General features: G+C 48.2%; 1 protein-coding gene across 1 annotated transcript in view; it reads right to left on the bottom strand.

Annotated features, from left to right (window-relative positions):
• Nucleotides 1–9976: 9976 nt before the first annotated feature.
• Nucleotides 9977–19965, bottom strand: part of BAG1 (BAG cochaperone 1) — a gene marked incomplete at its 5' end in the record, with an annotated part of 14769 nt that continues 4780 nt past the window's right edge. Inside the window, 4 exons of the mRNA XM_082402461.1 lie at nucleotides 9977–12305; nucleotides 12830–12892; nucleotides 13844–13951; nucleotides 19533–19646. Coding sequence (XP_082258587.1) covers nucleotides 12216–12305; nucleotides 12830–12892; nucleotides 13844–13951; nucleotides 19533–19646 — 375 coding nt within the window. The remainder of the gene's footprint in view (nucleotides 12306–12829; nucleotides 12893–13843; nucleotides 13952–19532; nucleotides 19647–19965) is intronic.

Raw genomic sequence — 19965 nt, 5'->3', positions numbered from 1 at the left:
TTTTTGTTTTCTTTTTGATATCTCTGTCTCAGTCTCTCTGAATTAGTCTCTCTTTGTTTTCCTCTTTCTTTTTTTTAAATAAATTTATTTATTTTATTTATTTATTTTTGCCTGTGTTGGGTCTTCGTTGCTGTGTGCAGGCTTTCTCTGTAGTTGAGGTGAGGGGGGGCTACTCTTCATTGTGGTGCGCGGGCTTCTCATTGCAGTGGCTTCTCTGGTTGCGGAGCACGGGCTCTAGGCGTGCGGGCTTCAGTCGTTGTGGCTCGTGGGCTCTAGAGCGCAGGCTCAGTAGTTGTGGCGCACGGGCTTAGTTCCTCCGCGGCATGTGGGATCAAACCTTCCAGGACCAGGGCTCAAACCCGTGTCCCCCGCATTGGCAGGCTGATTCTTAACCACTGCGCCACCAGGGAAGCCCCTGTCTTCCTCTTTCTACGTCAGTTTCCCTCTGCCTCTTGCTTCAGCCCTCGGGCTGGAGTCAGCTTTGCAAGTTGTCCAAACTTTTTCTCACTTCCAAAATCTGCCGGCCATAGCCCAAGCCCCCTCCCCAGGCCACCACAAGCTCAGCGTCTCTGCAGAGAACAAACCCTTCCTAGATGCCAAGGTGCAGATAGGTGACACCTCCGGCCTCTCCATCTGGCCTCAGGTAAGATAAGGGTGAGGATCAGCCCTATAAACAGGCCCGCATCGTCCCTGGCCCAGGCCCCAGCTCACTCAGGCCACGTCAGCCCAGGATCAGCACAACTGTCCGCCTGTGGGTGCTCACCCTGGCCTTGGCTGCCCTCTTCCTTGTGGACAGGGGTGAGTAGGCAGATCCTGGATTCTCCGTGGCTTGGTGTCGGTAGGTGAGCTGGCGTGGGGCAGAGGCAGGGCCTGGAGCACCCTCTAAGGCCTTGGTTTTCTGCATATACCTTCTTTCTGCATCCTGGAGAAAAGAAAGCTGGGTTCAAATCCTAACTCTGTCCCAGAATTGCAAAAGTCCCCTCCCCTCTTGGGGCCTCTGTTTCTCCAGCTATAAAGTAGGAGGTTGTTCTAGTTCAAAGCTGCACTGAGCAACTACTGGGCTAGAGATCGGGGAGGCAGAAGGGAGAAGTCTTATCTCTGGGGAGACAGGCAAGTCTGGTGGCTGTAGGGTGGTGGGTGCTGAAGAAAGCCTGGCCTGGTCCTCTGAGCTCCCATCTTCTCTGACAGGCTGTGGTTGTGGGGCTGAGAGCAGCCTTGTGAGCACAAGGGAGCCCTCGCCCTGGGCTACACACATGCCCGCAGGAGCGGGGCCTGCTCAGGGCCTAGAGCGCCTCTGCAGTCTCGCACCTGCTGGGTATCAGGCATTGTTCTGAGCCCTTAGAACTTATCAGTGAGCACACCAGAAAAAGAACTGTCCTGATAGGTCTTTAAAACCAGTGGGGTCTGAGGGAGGGGAACCGACAATAAACAAGATAGGTGCAATGTATGTTAAACAGTATGTTAGAAGGTGATAAAGGCTAAGGAAAAAAATACTGGGCAGGGTGATGCGGATTGAGAGGGGGTTGCAATGTTAAATTGGAGGAGTTCTCTCTGAGAGGCTGATGTTTGAGCAAAGCTTGAGGGAGGCAGAGGAGTGAGCCATGGGTGTATCTAAGAGAAGTGGGTTCCAGGCAGAGGGAACAGGCAGTGCAAAGGCCCTGAGGTAGGAGTATGTCTGGAGCGTTTGACATACAGCAAGGAGGCCAGTGGGGCTAGAAGAGAGTGAGGGGCAGGGTGCAGAGAGAGAGGAGAAGAGATGATACGGCAACTGGGAACTATATTGGGTAAGGCCTTGAAGGTCAATGTGAGGACATGTCTTTTCCTTTGAGTGAAATGGGAGACACTGAAGGGTAATGAGCAGAGTTATGTGTTAAAAGGTTTGCTCTGGTTGCTAAGTTGAGAACAGACTAAAAGGGGAAGCAGGGAGACTACTTAGGACACACCTGGACAAAGTCATCATGTTACAGAGCAAGGCCCAGCAGGACCCCAGGGACACTGGCCTCATGGCCAGTCTCAAACCCATTTCCCCAGCTGGGGACATAGACTAGGGGCTGATGCAATAGAGAATGGGTCTGCAGACTCTGGCCTGGCACAGCCTGCTTACTCCCAGCCTGGCATCCATTCCCTCAGCAGCTCTCTTGCTGGGAACACTGAATAGGCTGTCCTAAAGAGTCCTTTTGCCCATTGCAGATTCCTGCCTGGGCTGTGTGAGGAAGGGGCACACTGGGCCAAGGTCAAGGGCAGTCTGGGGGTAAATGCAACTTCCCACATCATCCAGGAAGAAACTCTGACACCACAGGGTTCTGAACTTCTCCCCCACAATGCACATTAGTGGTCAAATCCTGGACACTCACTGTGTGGAGGGCATTGCCACTTGGAGGCAGAGACAAAGGAACCCCAAGGTGCTCAGGTCCATCGGAAGGCAGGAGTGACCCGGTGAGTGGGTGAGCACACGGTGGTGTGAAAGAAGCTACTAGGGTCTAGCTGTTTGCGGCCCCCCAAATTCATATGTTGAGATTCTAACTCCCAAGGTGATAGTATTGGGTGGTGGGACCTTTGCGGGGTGATTAGGTCATGAAGCCAGAGTCCACATGAATGGGATTAGTGCCCTTATAAACGAGGCCCCAGAGAGCTCCTTCACCCCTTCACCATGTGAGGACACAGTGAGAAGGCACCGACTACTAACCAGGAAGAGGGTTCTTGCCAGACACCAAGTTTGCCAGCACCATGACCTTAGACTTCCAGCCTCCAAAACTATGAGTAATACACGTTTGTTGTCTATAAGCCACCCAGTTTATGCTATTTTTGTTATAGCAGCCCAAACGGACTAAAACAGAAGCCTAAGTCCAGGCCTGCTCAGGAAACCCTGGGGGATATCAGGGAATACGTCACTGGGAGGTGGTCTGCATCTTGAAAGGAGGGTCTGAGTCAATAGGAGGAGGAGAATAAAGACATTTCAGGCAGAGGGACCAGCATAAGCCAACACAGAGCTTGTTCCAGAAGAGTGAGCAGAGAGGAATGGCAGGGGCATAGGGGCATGGGGCGGTGTACGAGGAAGTGAGCCCAGGGGAAGTTTGGGATCAGCTCATGCGGTGCCCTAAACGTAAGATGAAGAGGCTTAGTGGTCACGATAGGGAGCCTTGGAAGGGCTTTATATATTTTTTTAATGCTTTTCCCCCGCTAACAATTATGCACCATGAAAGGCACAAGTCTTATCACTCAGTGAATCCTATTCAATGAGTTTTGATGAGGCATATACCTGTGTAACCCAGACCCTTACCAAGATACAGAACATTTCCATCTCTCCAGAAATTTCCCTCATGTCCGTCAATCCCTGCCCCTACCCCACCCCCACCCCAGAGGCAACCACAGCTCTGACTTTTTTCCACCATACATTAGTTTGCCTGCTCTAGAATGTCACACAGATGAAACCATACAGTGTGGAGTCTTTTGTGTCTGGCTTCTTAGGCGTGTTTTTGAAATTCAGCCATGGTGTTGCATGTTATCAGTTATTGGCTTGTTTTTACTCTTGAGTTGTATTGCACTGTACGTGTGTATCACAGTTTATCCATTCGCCTGTTGATGGACATTTGGATAATTTCCAGTTTGGGTAATTATGACATGGAAGGGTTTTGAGCAGTGTGGTGACAAGGCTAGATTTGCATGTTGATGCTTCAACAGTGCATCAGAGGTCAGTTTTGGTTCCCTTCTTCCTCTCTGCCTTGGAAATCTCTTGTAATAGCGTCTCCAGGAAAAGCTAAAACCACACCACATTGCCCACCTCTAGGGATCGAGAGCTCTCCACTTCTGGAGACAGCCTCCTTCATTAAGGCATAGCTCCCACTGAGAGAAAATTCTGGAACCCACACCTGCTTCTTTGCAGCCTCCTCACGCAGATGAGCTCTGCCCTGTGAGGTTGAGAAGAGCTCATCTCTCCCATGGCCCCATGACAGCCCTTCAGAGACTTCAGGAAGCAGCCTGCCCTTCTTCAATTTACATGGTTACCTTTCCTTACACCTGTGGCCTTAGATACAGCTCCCATTCCCTCATCCACCTGTCACGCTCGCCAGTCACATAGCAATTTGCTCGTGTCCTGTAAGAAGTTCGTCCAGACCTCGAGGGGCCATGGGGCATGACTGCGTGTGTGGAGTGACAGATCCATGTGCAAATCCAAGCTCTGCCCTTAACAAACTGTGTTGCTTTACCTGCAAGCCTCTTGCATAAGCTGGTCAAGTTCCCTGGGAAGCAGACTCTGGGGAGTGCTCAGGGGGTAACACCTATGAGGGATGAGGGATGTTGACTGTGATGCAGTGGAGCTGGGATGGCCCATTAGCATCATTCTGAGCAGAGATGAGGAGTCCAGACCGTTGTACCCACATCACCCTGACATTGGATGCGAGCTGTTCCTGGGTAGGGAATGCGACCTTGGGCAGGGCAACTCCATTCTCTGAGGGCAATTCCCAGGAAAGGACTCTGCCGTGAGCAGCCAATACTCCTGGCAGCTGAGGAAATGAGTGCCCCTGGGGGTCGCAGACCACTGCTTCCTCTCCTGCCTGTTACACAGGCTTGAGAAAGCTGTGAATAGCAGTCAAGATCACGTGTTGTCAAGGCCTGCTACACAGTAACTGAATTATTTTCATTGCTATTGTATGGAACATAACAATCCCAGTGGGATCTGACTAATAACGAACAGGCTGGACTTTCATCTCCCTAATTCTAGACTTTCTGTCTCAGTTCTTGTAATACAAGGTCACATGAGCTTTCTGGGAGCTCCTCTCTGGTGACTCACTACCTTTCCTTGAGGAATTCTAGATTGGGTGGTGGCTGGGACAGATGGCCCAAAGAAGCTGTCTTCAGGCCCCTGGACCTGGGGCTTAGAGCCAATATCACCTAATTCTTGCTTCTTTGCCTTTCAGAAGTGCCAGTGTCGGCAGCAAAGGTCATTTTCTCAAGAATGGTAAGGCAGCTGCTTGCGGTTCTGGCCTCAGGGCTGCGGATCCGGCCTTCCTTCTGCAGAGGGGAGCCCTCTCATCCATGCTGGGAAACCAGGATTCTTCTTCTTTACACTCCGGCTCATACACCTTCAATGGCTCCGCAGCGGCCAGGGTGGCCTCCTGAGCCTGCATGCTCCCCAGGTTAGCCCTTCCAGGCTGAGCAGGCCCACCCACTTCGCCAAAGATTCATGGCTAATCAGTGCAGAGTTCAGGTCTCTCGGGCCTGGGGCCTTCACTGCTGCAGGGCACTGCCCCCCTCACCCTATCCCTACCCCAGACCCTAATCCTAGTCCTGACCCAATTCTGACCCTGACCTCAGGGCTGGCTTTAAACCCTTTCAGACTGAGCTTCAATTAAGTTCCATTTCTCCAGCCTTCTCATACTAGGGGCCTGATAGGTCATGCGGGCCAGGGTGAGTTCAGGAGCCCCCAGGGAGGCGGGGCCTCCTAGGAATGATGGGTGGTTCCGTCTCACGGGGTCCTCAATAGGACCAGCAGCAGGGTTCTATTAGACCCCGTGAGGAGTGTGTGAGCCCATAAAGACAGGCACTCACTTGGATGCCCACCTACTTGGGCTCAGCAGATATAAGTACACACTTACGTACACACCCACGGTCCACGGTCATGTACACACACATAAGCAAACGTGCCAAAGGGCCCTGAGTGGTTGGTTTCATGCTCTTTGGACCCACACTGGGGCCTTCTTGAATCTGGCTCCTCCGTGGAGATCCCCGCCTGGCTGCAAGCAGAGCCCCCAGGTCCCTCCTCTCTGCCTCCAAATCCCTGAGCGCCTCCCCCTTCCTCTCTTCCACAGCCCATCTGTGAGCACATGGCAGAATCTCCAGTCTGCCCCTAGATATATGACCCGGTCTGTGGCACTGACGGGGTCACGTATGACAGTGAATGCAAGCTCTGCTTGGCTCGGATGTAAGTCCACCCCCCTCCCCGCCACCTTCCCCTGGGTTGGCTTGGGTGGGCCCCATCTGTGGTGCATATGAGTCTGAAAGGAGCAGGACTTGACCTGCTTCTTCCTTCACTCACACTTGGCCTGGGAAGAGTCCTCCAACATTTGCCCATAACAGAGTGAGTGCAAGTATAAATCAAAAGAAGGCACATGGTTCCAAGCAGAAAGCCCACTGGTGGGGGGTTTGGGGTGAGGGTAGAAACTCTGGGCTCTTTTCCTTGTTCTGCCCCCGACTGACTAGGTGACCTTATTTGTTCATTTATTCCTCCAGCCAACAATTATTTATTGAACACCTACTGTGGGCTGGGCACTGGGGATACAACAGGGCATAATAAGCTAGACAGCATTACCGGCTCCTGCGGCAAACAGTCAGTCTAACGGGGAAGCCAAGCTGAAGGTCAGCCAACGGCAGCACAGAATGCTAAAGGCCCAGATGGGGGCGCACAGGGTACTGTGGGTACCAGGCAAGGACAAGGCAGGGAAGACTTCCCAGGGGAGGTGACACCTCAGCTCAGCCCTGAGGGATAAGTAGAAATTAGGTAGGAAAAAGAAGAAACAAGGGAAGGTAATTCCAAGTAGAGAAATGAGTTTGGAAAGATCTAGAAAGGAAAGACAGTTTATATTTGAGGAAATATAAGAAGGTGGGTATGCTGGAGTACATTCTCATTTAAAGGAGAATTGGGGAGAGGCAAGAAATGAGTCTAGAGCGAGCAGGGCCAGAACATGACCTTGGTACATCGGATCTCCTATTTGGTCTCATTTCTTCATTCACAAGACCTTGAGCCGGCCAGAGCTAAGTGAGAACACAGAAGAGAAGAAAGTCTTTGGAAGCTGCAATACTCTAGACAGATGGACACTGTCCTAACTTGGAAAACGATCATGATAATTAAAGACTTAGGGTTACATTGGGCGTAGAATCGACAAGCTGTGAGATTGGATGCGAGGGGTTGACAGGCAGGAAGGAAGCAAGAGCAACAAGCTGGTTTCTAACTTGTAGGCTTGGGTGGCTGGTGGTGCCATGTGGCGGGGGGCAGGGTGTGTGTGGCAGGTTTGTGGGGCGATGATGTTCCTGGACAGTGGAACCTCTGGGACATCCCAGCGGCGATGTACAATAGACAATCATGTGAACAGGCCTGGAGTCTAAGACAGAGGTCCAGGCCAGAGACAGATTTGCGGCCAAGAGCATGCAGAGGTGGTTGAAAGCCCAGGAAGCTGAAACCGCCCGGGGGAGGGTGTACAGAGGGAAAAGTTGTAGAAGGATATGCCCAGGGAGCCCTGGGACCTCCCCCGCACTGTACACTGGGTGGGTGGGCAGAGCTCAGCAGGGGGTCTGGACTGGGCCAGGGTTCCTGAAGGGTACATTACGGTTCCTGAGGAGGTGGCCTCATCCTTGTCTGCTGTGATCCTAGAAAAAAGACAGGACATCCAGATCGTGAACGATGGCAGATGCTAACCCCACAGGAGCCCCTTGAGCCATGAAGCTTCAGGGAGAACCGTGGTGGGCATGGAGAGGATGTGACATGAAATAAAAGATTCAGCACAACCCGGCCAAGCGGGTCAGTGTCTTTGGGGATCCTGGGGAGGCGGTTGGCATGGGGGGGAATTTTGCCGTCCTCCCTACTCTGAATCTGATGTCCTCTCCATCACTCTGGCGCTCCTCAACCCTGTCACATGTTCCCCTAGAGGTCCCAGGCATCTTCTCCCTTCACGAGGCGGTCAGAACTCTGAGAGTCAGTCCCTGTCCCCAGGGCTCTATCCAGTGCTCCTGTGTGCCCCAGCCTGGCCTGTCACTGAGGTCAAGAACCTAAGTGAAATCTGTACCCTCTGCCACTGCAAGGCCCAGCCTCAGCCTTTGGGAGGGTCCCACACCCCTCACAGTTTTCTCCCTGGGCTGTACCAGCACCCCAAATCTCACTCACACACACACACAGAACCCACCACACGTCGACACTATCATGGCTGATATTCAGGTGGTATTCATCATACATCTGACTGCTCATTACAATACTGAACTAGGTCTGTAATTGTTGACAACAGGTGCTGCCCCAAGCCCTTGAGTGTCCCCCTGCACCCTGGCCACCATAGCAGGATCATGTCCAGACCCTGCTCTGCTCTTTTGGTCAACATCCATTCGGACTGGTTGTTCAATATGTTGACACTGGACACACACAGCTCACAGGCACTCACACAATGGCCCACAGGGACACGTAGCATTGGGAAATCCCACCATAGACAGAGATCCCAGCCTGTGGTATATGTCGGATACCCGCTCTTGGCCAAGGCTTACAGGAGGAGCCTTTTGGTAGTGGCGGAGGTGGTGGGCAGAAGAGAGTGGAGAGGAGCCTGGCAGGCGGCAGCAGGGTCACACAGACTCAGATTCCTGCTCCAGGGCAGGCAGCTGGAGCAGGAAATGCTCGGCGGGAAGACACACACTGGGAGGAAAGTGGGGGCAGGGAGGACAGGAACCAGCATTCCCTGGACCACTGAAATGGGAACCTGGGCAGGAACTGTTGCTGACAGGTCTGCAGGTAGCAGGGACTGAGAGGTCACCTGTAAGGCCCTTCTATGGCTATTGACAATAGAAACTTGTTTCCCACCTGCATAGGGTTGGTATAAGATCAAGTCTGGCTGTGAGAGACCAAAAAGCCAAAATAACAGTGGCTTAAACAGATAGAAGTTAATTTCTCTCACACACAAACCTATGTAGTATGCTAACTTCATGCTCCTTTTATATTATATTCTGCTATCCTTATCAGTTTCCACCCCAATGTCCAAATAGCCGCTCCAATTCCAACCATCATGTCTATACTCAGCCCACAGAGAGGGGGAAAGGGCCCTCTACTGCATCTGACGATGCTTCCCTAAGATGCACACACAACCCATTGGCTAAAATGTAGTCTCTTGGCCATGCTAGTGCAAAAAGACTGGGAAATATTATTTTATCTGGTTGGCCACGTGCTAAGCTGCAAATTAGTAGTTCACTTAGTGTAGGAAGAGTGGATATTGGTGACATCTAAGTCTCTGCCCTAAGTGGGAAGCCCCTCTTAGACCCAAGGGGCAGAGCTCAGCCAAGCTTCTCCTCAGTGACCCTCCCCTCCCAGGCTTCCACTCACACGATGAGGAATCACAAAGGTTAAGCCTGAGCAATGTGCCAGAACACCACACAGAAAGAAAGACCTAATTCCCCACTTTACAGATGTGGAAACCGTGGCCCTGTCTCTGGGAACCACCCTGAAATGTAAGTGTGGGCCCCAAAGGCCTGTCTGTGGCATGTGACCCTGCTGCCATGGCCACTGCTGATTGGCCAGAAGATTATTCTCCAGATTTTTCAAATCAGAAATAAGGAAACACACACCATTGTAAAGCAATTATACTCCAATAAAGATGTTAAAGAAAAAAAAAAGAAAGAAGGAAACAGAGGCAGTTCCTCTCTGGTAGTGACATGCAATGAGATACAGAGAGAAATTTCAGGCAGCATTTGTGTTCCTGAAGCCCAACTGCCCTTGAACTTCCCAAAGTTACATGAGATAACATCCTACCAACAAATCTTCTGTTTCAACAATCTCTCTGGAATAGGTTTGTGGTGTTTTCAACTAAGAGTCCTGACTACCAGATGAAGAAGGGCTTCTCAGAGGGGATAAACTTTAAGCTGTGCCTTGAAGGATAAGCAGAAATAATTGACTGAACAGAAAATGTGTGGGAGAATTCTTCCCACTCTGTGAGGCTGAAGGATGTTTGTGGGATCACAGAGCCCCATTTGTTCCCCTGCGGCAGGACTGATCATGTTATGGGGAAGTGGGCAACTGAGGCATACTCCTTCCCTGTTCATAGGCAGAGATGCCCTGTAGATGCGCAGATCTATGTGCGTGGGCCGTGTTACTACCCTGAACATCTGTTGGGCAGCGCACCCTTAAATAAGACAATGGCTAGCGGATGCTGTAAATCCCAGTGCTGACGGAGCTTCAGTGGGTGAGTGCAGCAGTGGAAATTTCACTATTAACGTGTGCGGTCAACATTCATTCATTCTCCAAATATTTATTGAGCATCTAATATAAACCAGACAATGTGCTTGAAATACACTGTTAACAAGACGAAGAAGCTCCTTAACCCAAGGAACTCACAGTCTAGCATAAAGGCAAATATTAATCAAATAATCCCACACATAAATCATCATAGACCATGATAAATGCTGTTTATCATAAAAAGTCATGACAAACTGTGAGAGGATATCACCTGGGGGCTTGATGTTCTCAGACGGTAGTAGGTGAGGTTTCTCCATGAAGAGACATTTACGTTCTGAAGGATGAACAGCAGTCACCTAGGACAGGGGTAGGGGTAGGGGAAGGATGGCATGGAACTGTCCAAGCAGAGGAATAGCGTGTGCAAAGACCCAAGGTCGGGAGAGGGCACAGAGCACCTGAGGGCCTGAACTAGACCAGAGTGGCTGACAGCAGAGAACAAACAGGACAGTGGCCCGAGATGAGAAGGGAGCAGGGTAAGGACCTTGGCCTTTATCCCAAGAGAAATGGGGGCCACTGAGGTTTTTAAGCAGGGGACTGACATGGTAAGATGTGTACTTCATGATCACTCAGCTGCTCTGTGGAGAATGAACTGGAGAGGGCCAGAGGGGAAGTGCAGAGGCCAACATGGGAGATAAGTAGAAGGAAAAGAGAAAATGAGAGGGTGTGAGCAACCCCATGTCAGTTGGGAGGCAAACCGATAGAGATTAAGACCATGGGCTCGGAATCAAGCTGCCCAGTTTGTGTCCTGACTTTGTTACTTACTCTATGATCTTGAGCAAATTACCTGAGCTCATCTATAAAATAGGGATAGTATCTGTCTATGTCCTAGATTGTGTGAGGATTAAATGACAAGTACACCTCAAGAACTTAGAGTGGTATCTGGCACACAGGAACATGCTGTGGCCCAAGGCCACACAGCTACTACCTAGAAACAGATAAATCCTGGACTGCTCTGATGAAAGCTGGGGGTGGGCGGGCCGGGCCCCGAGCCTCGTCCACTTGTCCACCCCTAACCACCACCTTGTCCTAGTCCCACCCACGCAGCCCTAAATGCCTGGGACTTCACAGACTCCCTCTCTGCCAAAGAAGGTTGGCCTCAGAGTGGCCTGTTGGAAGCCGGTCTCCTGGGCACTGTGTGAAAAAAATGGGGTGACGGCAGCTGACCAGTTTAATCGTTCCAGCACCCAGGGCCACTCTCAACTTTATAACATAACTAGACTAGAACCTCAGAAGGCTTTTGCTTCCCATACTTCATCTACCAAAAGGAAAAAAAAGCCTAAACACTCTTCTGCTTGCTGACGTATATATAAACTGTTTTATTTTTTAAATAACAATGAAGGGGAAAAAGGCCACAAAACAGACAAAAACAGCCTCGAAGGAACTCAGAGGACATGTAGATCTCAGAAGGGTAGGGTTAACAGAAATGCCTTTGAAGGAACTCCTGAGAAGTTTATGGTGGCCCTCACTACCTGCCTGCTTTACTATTCACTCTGCCTCTCCTCTCTGCCCCTCCCAAGCCATGGTTGTGACCCGGTTTCGAGCAGAGACTTAGTCAACTCTGGGTTGTAACCTGCTAGAGATTTGCCTGGGGACAAGGAAGTCCAAGGATCAACCACAGGCCCCACTCCAGGAAAGGCCCCCTGAGACCTCACGGCCTGTGACTGGTCAGGGTCACTGGGGGGTGAAGACAGGGTCTATGAACCCACAACCCAGCCAGCTGTTCCAGAATTAGGTCACAATGAGAGATACTTGGACTACCTGTGTGCCAAACACCTGTTCTGAGCCATTCCTAACATTCCTGACCAGATGTAGCCTCCTGGTGATTCTGGTTTACACAGATGGGACTATGGGATCATAAGGGCAAAAAGGCCTCATGTATCTGAAGACAGGATAGCTGATAAACCCAGAACTACCCCAGGACAAATGAGAGCTCTCACCAGCCCAAAGAAAGCATCCAAAGGTCAAAAAAGCTGGGAAGACTTGGGCAGAGGAGGCCCTCTCCAGACAAGGTGGGCTGCTGGACAGCACAGATATACACAGACGGAACGAGAAACCGACAGGAGCGCTAAGATTGCACAGACAATACTCGTTCACTGAGAGCAGGTATAAGAGAAGGAAAACTGGCAATCAGCCGGTTGTCCCCAGCAGCCCCGGAAAAAGCACGTAACTTCTGTTCCGGAGAATGCAGGGCTGGTGGAGCTGTTCTTCAAGGCAGCACAGCCTTCTCTGCCTCACCTCAGTCAGCCAGGGCAAAGTTTGTGGACTGCAGTCGCTCCGTCTCCTGGCAGATGCTCTGCTCCACTGTATCACAGGCAGCTAGGAACGCCTACAAGGTAAATGCAGAGCAGTAAGGGCCCACTCGGGGCCAGGCACCCCTGCCAGCCCCACCCGCAAGAGGCTCTTTGCCCAGCCACTCTGGGGAACCCCCGGGCGACTGACTCAGGCTAAAACGGGTGTGCAGCGATGGAGATGGCCTGGGCTCCAGAGGAAGGAGGGGGAGGTAGAGGAAGCACAGGACCAGGGCTTCTGACAGTGCTCTATGCCAACAACCCCCAAAGGGTGCTGAGGACAGGAAGCCAGGCCACTGCAAGTGCACGATTTCAGGGGGTCCTGTCCATCGGATCAGTATAACATGTCAGTCCTATCTGCTCTCCGGCCATCTTCCTTCCCAATTAGTTTAAATCCAAATTTAATTACAGGGACATGAAAGGAGCTCTTCTCTTAGGTTCTGGGCTCATGCTGAGATATAAGAACCAAAGAGAGGCCACACCACACTTGTACTCTACCCTACTTTGAACAGATACATGCGCCAACACATTACACTGTGTGATGCCCTACCACACAACTCACCTGAATCTTTTTCACCAAACCCTTCCTTTTCATTCGACTGTCTTTGAAATTTTCTGGCAGAACCTACGGAAGAATAAGTTGACGTATAAATAATCCTCAGTGAAAATGACATAAGAACACGTCAGAAATACCTACAGTATACCGAACAGGCCACAGGTCACTAATGTGAATGACATGCATTTTCAGGAATCACTTCCCTGGATCTGTACCCTACATGGCCCTCCCCATGACTCTCACCCCTATAGAAGCTCCCTTTGTTCTTGGTGTCAGGGCCATAGATCTATAACATGGACTTTGTCCGTTCACTGTTTCCTGTGCATGGATACTGTGTCCTGGCTGGACCATGAGCTCAGTGTGGCAGGAGAAGCACAGTGCTTTTCTGCTTCTTCTTTACCACCTCCCCCTAAGAATCCCAAGCAGAGTGGTTTAGGCTAGAGATATCATTACTGTGTCATCTCTAAGAGGAAGCGTGGCATCGATGATTCCCAACAGCCTCACAGGAGCTGGGTCTGACTGAATTCTGTACCGGTAATGAGCTCAGTGAAATGTCAGACACATGTGTGTTAGGAAAGTTAAGCCCTGTGTTTCTCTAATCATGAGATCATGGATCACTTGGGTCCCAGCTTCCTGAGGATTAGATGCTACTGGCATACATAAATAAAAATGACAGGGACTTCCCTGGCAGTCTAGTGGTTAAGACTCTGCACTCCCAATGCAGGGGGCATGGGTTCAATCCCTGATCGGGAAACTAAGATCCCGCATGCCGTGGCCAAAATAAATAAATACATACATACATACATACATACATAAATAATATGACAAAAGCCCTATGTTGGTGGGACAGGAGAAATCAGGAACCATCTTACCTTTCCGTGTATTCACCAAAGACCTAGCAGTGTCTGGTACACGATAGGTGCTCAATACCCTCAGGCAGTGAGTGCGATACTGAAAGAGTGAAACTGACTGAAAAATAATCAAAGGAAACTAGTTCTTCTCAGCTGAATATTTACTTACTAGTGTGTCAATCTCTTCCAAGATCTTCATAAACTGCTCGATTATGGCTTTTACTCTCCTGTTGAGCTTGCAGAGAGCTTCAGCTTGCAAATCCTTGGCCAGAAAACCCTGTGGAGGAATGATGCATTATTGCAAGGGTTCCTTGAGGCTGATGGAAAACTCCAAGCCAAGGCACTGATGAAGCAGCCACACCCTGAGTCCACATTCCCCAACAGGCTGGGCCAGACCTCAGGCCCGCAACTTCACCTCTTGGGAAAAACAGAAAAGCCGGCCATGGGCCACCCCAAGCGCTGTAGTAGGCTGCAGGCCATTACATGGTCTATCTTACATGGTCCACTGGGGTCACAAATGCCTGCGGAGGCCTGGCTCTGGCGAAGCCCCCAGTCACCAGTGACTACCTGCACACGAGAAGCAGACATTAAGAGCACAGAGTTTAGAGTCTGATAGGCCTGCGCTTCAATTCTGACTGCACTGTACTGGCTTATGACCTTGAGCAAGTTCCTTAACCTATCTGTGCCTCGGTGTTCTCATTTCTAAAATTGAGATCATGATACCCACACCCCAGAGGGTTACCATGAGGATAAAGAGAAATACATGTAGACCTTTAATAGAATTCCTGACACAGATGTATGTATGCTAACAAATGGCAGCACTTACATTATTTTTATTAAATTGTCTCTCTGTTTATTCACAATGCTTGGCCTAATGACCAGTTAGCTGGTGACAACAGGTGGAGAGCAGGGATCTCATGTAGTATATATTAGCCAGCAATTCCAACTCAAAGAATTTATTCTACCAAAAAAATCGGAAACGGTCAAAAAAGATTTATGTCCAAGGACATTCAAAGAAGCATAATGGCTTCAAGATGGCGGAGGAGTAAGACGTGGAGATCACAAATACATCAGAAATACATCTACATGTGGAACAACTCCTACAGAACACCTACTGAACGCTGGCAGAAGACCTCAGACTTCCCAAAAGGCAAGAAACTCCCCACGTACCTGGGTAGGGCAAAAGAAAAAAGAAAAAACAGAGACAAAAGAATAGGGACGGGACCTGCACCACTGGGAGGGAGCTGTGAAGGAGGAAAGGTTTCCACACACTAGGAAGCCCCTTCACTGGCGGAGACGGGGGATGGTGGGGAGGGGAAGCTTTGGAGCCGCGGAGGAGAGCGCAGCCACAGGGGTGCGGAGGGCAAAGCGGGGAGATTCCCACACAGAGGATCGGTGCCGACCAGCACTCACCAGCCCGAGAGGCTTGTCTGCTCACCCGCCGGGACAGGTGGGGGCTGGGAGCTGAGGCTCGGGCTTCAGAGGTCAGATTCCAGGGAGAGGACTGGGGTTGGCGGCGTGAACACAGCCTGAAGGGGGCTAGTGCGCCACAGCTGCCGGGAGGGAGTCTAGGAAAAAGTCTGGACATGCCTAAGAGGCAAGAGACCATTGTTTCAGGGGATGCGAGGAGAGGCGATTCAGAGCACCACCTAAACAAGCTCCAGAGATGGGCGTGAGCCGCGGCTCTCAGAGTGGACACCAGAGATGGGCATGAGACGCTAAGGCTGCTACTGCCGCCACCAAGAAGCCTGTGTGCGAGCACAGGTCACTCTCCACACCTCCCATCCCGGGAGCCTGTGCAGCCCACCACTGCCAGGGTCCCGTGATCCAGGGACAACTTCCCCGGGAGAACGCACAGCACGCCTCAGGCTGTTTGCAACGTCACGCCGGCCTCTGCCGCCCGCAGGCTCACCCCACATCCGTACCCCTCCCTCCCCCCGGCCTGAGTGAGCCAGAGCCCCAGAAGTAGAAGCAGCTGCTCCTTTAACCCCGTCCTGTCTGAGCAAAGAACAGATGCCCTCAGGCGACCTACAAGCAGAGGCGGGGCCAAATCCAAAGCTGAATTCTATCAAACATTTACAGAAGAGCTAACACCTATCCTTCTCAAATTCTTCCAAAATATAGCAGAGGGAGGAACACTCTCAAACCCATTCTATAAGGCCATCATCACCGTGATACCAAAACCAGACAAAGATGTCACACAAAAAAAGAAAACTACAGGCCAATATCACTGATGAACATGGATGCAAAAATCCTCAACAAAATACTAGCAAACAGTATCCAACAGCACATTTAAAGGATCATACACCATGATCAAGTGGGGTTTATCCCAGGGATGTTCAATATATGGAAATCAATCAATGTGATGCACCATATTAACAAGTTGAAGGATAAAAACCATATGATCATCTCAATAGATGCAGAAAAAGCTTTTGACAAAATTCAACACCGATTTACGATAAAAACTCTCCAGAAAGTGGGCACAGAGGGAACCTACCTCAACATAATAAAGGCCATATATGACAAATCCACAGCCAACATCATTCTCAATGGTGAAAACTTGAAACCATTTCCTCTAAGATCAGGAACAAGACAAGGTGTCCACTCTCATCACTATTATTCAACATAGTTTTGGAAGTTTTAGCCACAGCAATCAGAGAAGAAAAAGAAATAAAAGGAATCCAAATCAGAAAAGAAGAAGTAAAGCTGTCACTGTTTGCAGATGACATGATACCATACATAGAGAATCGTAAAGATGCTACCAGAAAACTACTAGAGCTAATCAACGAATTTGGTAAAGTAGCAGGATACAAAATTAATGCACAGAAATCTCTTGCATTCCTATACACTAATGATGAAAAATCTGAAAGAGAAATTAAGGAAACATTGCAACAAAAAGAATAAAATACCTAAGAATAAATCTACCTAAGGAGACAAAAGACCTGTATGCAGAAAACTATAAGGCACTGATGAAATAAATTAGAGATGATACAAACATATGGAGAGATATACCATGTTCTTGAATTGGAAGAATCAACATTGTGAAAATGACTATACTACCCAAAGCAATCTACAGATTCAGTGCAATCCCTATCAAACTACCAATGGCATTTTTCACAGAACTACAACAAAAAATTTCACGATTTGCATGGAAACACAAAAGACCCCGAATAGCCAAAGCAATCTTGAGAAAGAAAAACGGAGCTGGAGGAATCAGGCTCCCGGACTTCAGACTATACTACAAAACTACAGTAATCAAGACAGTATGGTACTGGCACAAAAACAGAAATACAGGTCAATGGAACAGGATAGAAAGCCCAGAGATAAACCCACGCACATATGGTTACCTTATCTTTGATAAAGGAGGCAAGAATATACAATGGAGAAAAGACAGTCTCTTCAATAAGTGGTGCTGGGAAAACTGAACAGCTACATGTAAAAGAATGAAATTAGAACACTCCCTAACACCACACACAAAAATAAACTCAAAATGGATTAAAGACCTAAATGTAAGGCCAGACACTATCAAACTCTTAGAGGAAAACATAGGCAGAACACTCTATGACATAAATCACAGCAAGATCCTTTTTGACCCACCTCCTAGAGAAATGGAAATAAAAACAAAAATAAACAAATGGGACCTAATGAAACTTAAAAGCTTTTGCACAGCAAAGGAAACCATAAACAAGACAAAAAGACAACGCTCAGAATGGGAGAAAATATTTGCAAATGAAGCAACTGACAAAGGATTAATCTCCAAAATTTACAAGCAGCTCATGCAGCTCAATATCAAAAAAACAAACAATGCAATCCAAAAATGGGCAGAAGACCTAAATAGACATTTCTCCAAAGAAGATATACAGATTGCCAGCAAACACATGAAAGGATGCTCAACATCACTAATCATTAGAGAAATGCAAATCAAAACTACAATGAGGTATCACCTCACACCAGTCAGAATGGCCATCATCAAAAAATCTACAAACAATAAATGCTGGAGAGGGTGTGGAGAAAAGGGAACCCTCTTGCACTGTTGGTGGGAATGTAAATTGATCCAGCCACTGTGGAGAATAGTATGGAGGTTCCTTAAAAAACTAAAAATAGAACTACCATACGAGCCAGCAATCCCACTACTGAGCATATACCCTGAGAAAACCATAATTCAAAAAGAGTCATGTACCACAATGTTTACTGCAGCTCTATTTACAATAGCCAGGACATGGAAGCAACCTAAGTGTCCATCGACAGATGAATGGATAAAGAAGATATGGCACATATATACAATGGAATATTACTCAGGCATAAAAAGTAACGAAATTGAGTTATTTGTAGTGAGGTGGATGGACCTAGAGTCTGTCATATAGAGTGAAATAAGTCAGAAAGAAAAAAACAAATACCATATGCTAACACATATATATATGGAATCTAAAAAAAAAAAAAAAAGATGGTTGTGAAGAACCTAGGGGCAGGACAGGAATAAAGATGCAGGTGTAGAGAATGGACTTGAGGACATAGGGAGGGGGAAGGGTAAGCTGGGACGAAGTGGGAGAGTGGCATGGACTTATGTATACTACCAAATGTAAAATAGATAGCTAGTGGGAAGCAGCCGAAAAGCACAGGGAGATCAGCTCAGTGCTTTGTGACCACCTAGAGGAGTGGGGTAGGGAGGGTGGGAGGGAGACGGAGGAGGGAGGAGATATGGGGATATATGTGTATGTATAGCTGATTCACTTTGTTATAAAGCAGAAACCAACACACCACTGTAAAGCAATTATACTCCAATAAAGATGTAAAAAAAAAAAGGAAGCATTATGCATAATGGTAAAATAATATTAGGTGATGAATAATAGAGAATTGGATAGGTAAACCATGATCCATTCATATGATGAAATACTATGCAAGTTTTGAAAAGTATGACCATTTTTTTTCAGTCAAAACTTTTTTTCTTTATTTAGGTATAGTTGATTTACAGTACTGTGTTAGTTTCAGGTATACAGCAAAGTGATTTGGTTACGTATGATCATTTTTAATGACATGGGAAAATGTTCAATTTTTTAAACCAATGAAGGAACAATTTACAAAGCGTACCTAACATTATACCAATTTTTTTTAAGATGAAAAAATAGATTCCAGTTTTTAGTAATGATTATCTTTGAGTTGGGGGTCTTACAGGTAATTATTATTTTTTCATATTAGTGCCCATATGTTTTCTTAAAAGCTATGTACAATCAGCATGTATTACTTTTATAATTAAAACACAAACATACATCCATAAATGTTATATAATGAAGGGATCAAAAATAAGTATGTGGTTTGCGGCTGTTCCTCATCCTTATTTGGTTCCAGTACTCCACCTCTAATACTATACGGAATTGAATAGGATGACCCCCACGCCCACCCCAAGATCATGCTCAGCTTGGACCTTCTATGAATCAACGCAATGTTCTTTGCCTTGCCAAATACATTATAACTGACTAGACTGAGAGAAGCTACTTATTCTATTTTAGACAATACATGATCCTAGCACAGCAGGTGTTCTCCTAGGAGCACAAATGGATGCTGGCTGGGGTTTGGAAATAACAGTGGTGACAACACTTACCAAGCACTTAGTATATGTCAGGCTCAAATTATGCAATTTAATCCCCTCAACAGCCCTAAGAGGGAGGTACCATCATTACTCCCTTTTTACAGATGAGGAACCTGAGACAAAGGCAAACTTGCCCACAGTAACAGGAAGGGTAGAGCCAGGGTCTGAACCCAGGGAGTCTGAAAACAAAGTCCGCCCTCGTAACCACACATTCGTATCTCCAGAGAATTCTCATAGAAGGCAGAAAGACAAAGTCCACGGAGAGAGTTACCTGCTGGATTCCAGTAAGCTCTTTTCTCAACTCTTCCAGTTGGTCAGCTATCTTCTCCACAGACTTCTCCAAATCTTTCAACTTCTTTAGTTCAGCTTCTTCCTCTGGACTGTTCTAAAATGTTTAAGAATAAAATGAAGTCAATAACTTTTTTTTCTGTCAGGAAAAAAAAAAATCTGACCACAAGTGGGTTAAACCACTGACCTAGAAAACATCATCTTAACTCTGTTGCTTCTTAGAAGGCAAGCTGGAGGGTTATACATGAAGGTTTTCTATCTACAAAGACTCTAGACTAGATACAGAGAAGGTATCAGGTACACATTCTGGCAAGAGAGCCCTGACGGCTTGGGTTCAGAGAACAAAGCCGATCCTTGTGCCAGATTCAACCTCAGCCTCGAGCTGATTACCAACAGATTCTGGACTGAAGCCTGGA

The sequence above is a fragment of the Balaenoptera borealis genome (assembly GCF_965194805.1).
Source record: "Balaenoptera borealis genome assembly, chromosome: 8".
NCBI lineage: Eukaryota > Metazoa > Chordata > Mammalia > Artiodactyla > Balaenopteridae > Balaenoptera > Balaenoptera borealis.
The sequence above is the reverse complement of the archived record's forward strand: the minus strand, read 5'-3'. Positions and strand labels throughout refer to the sequence as shown.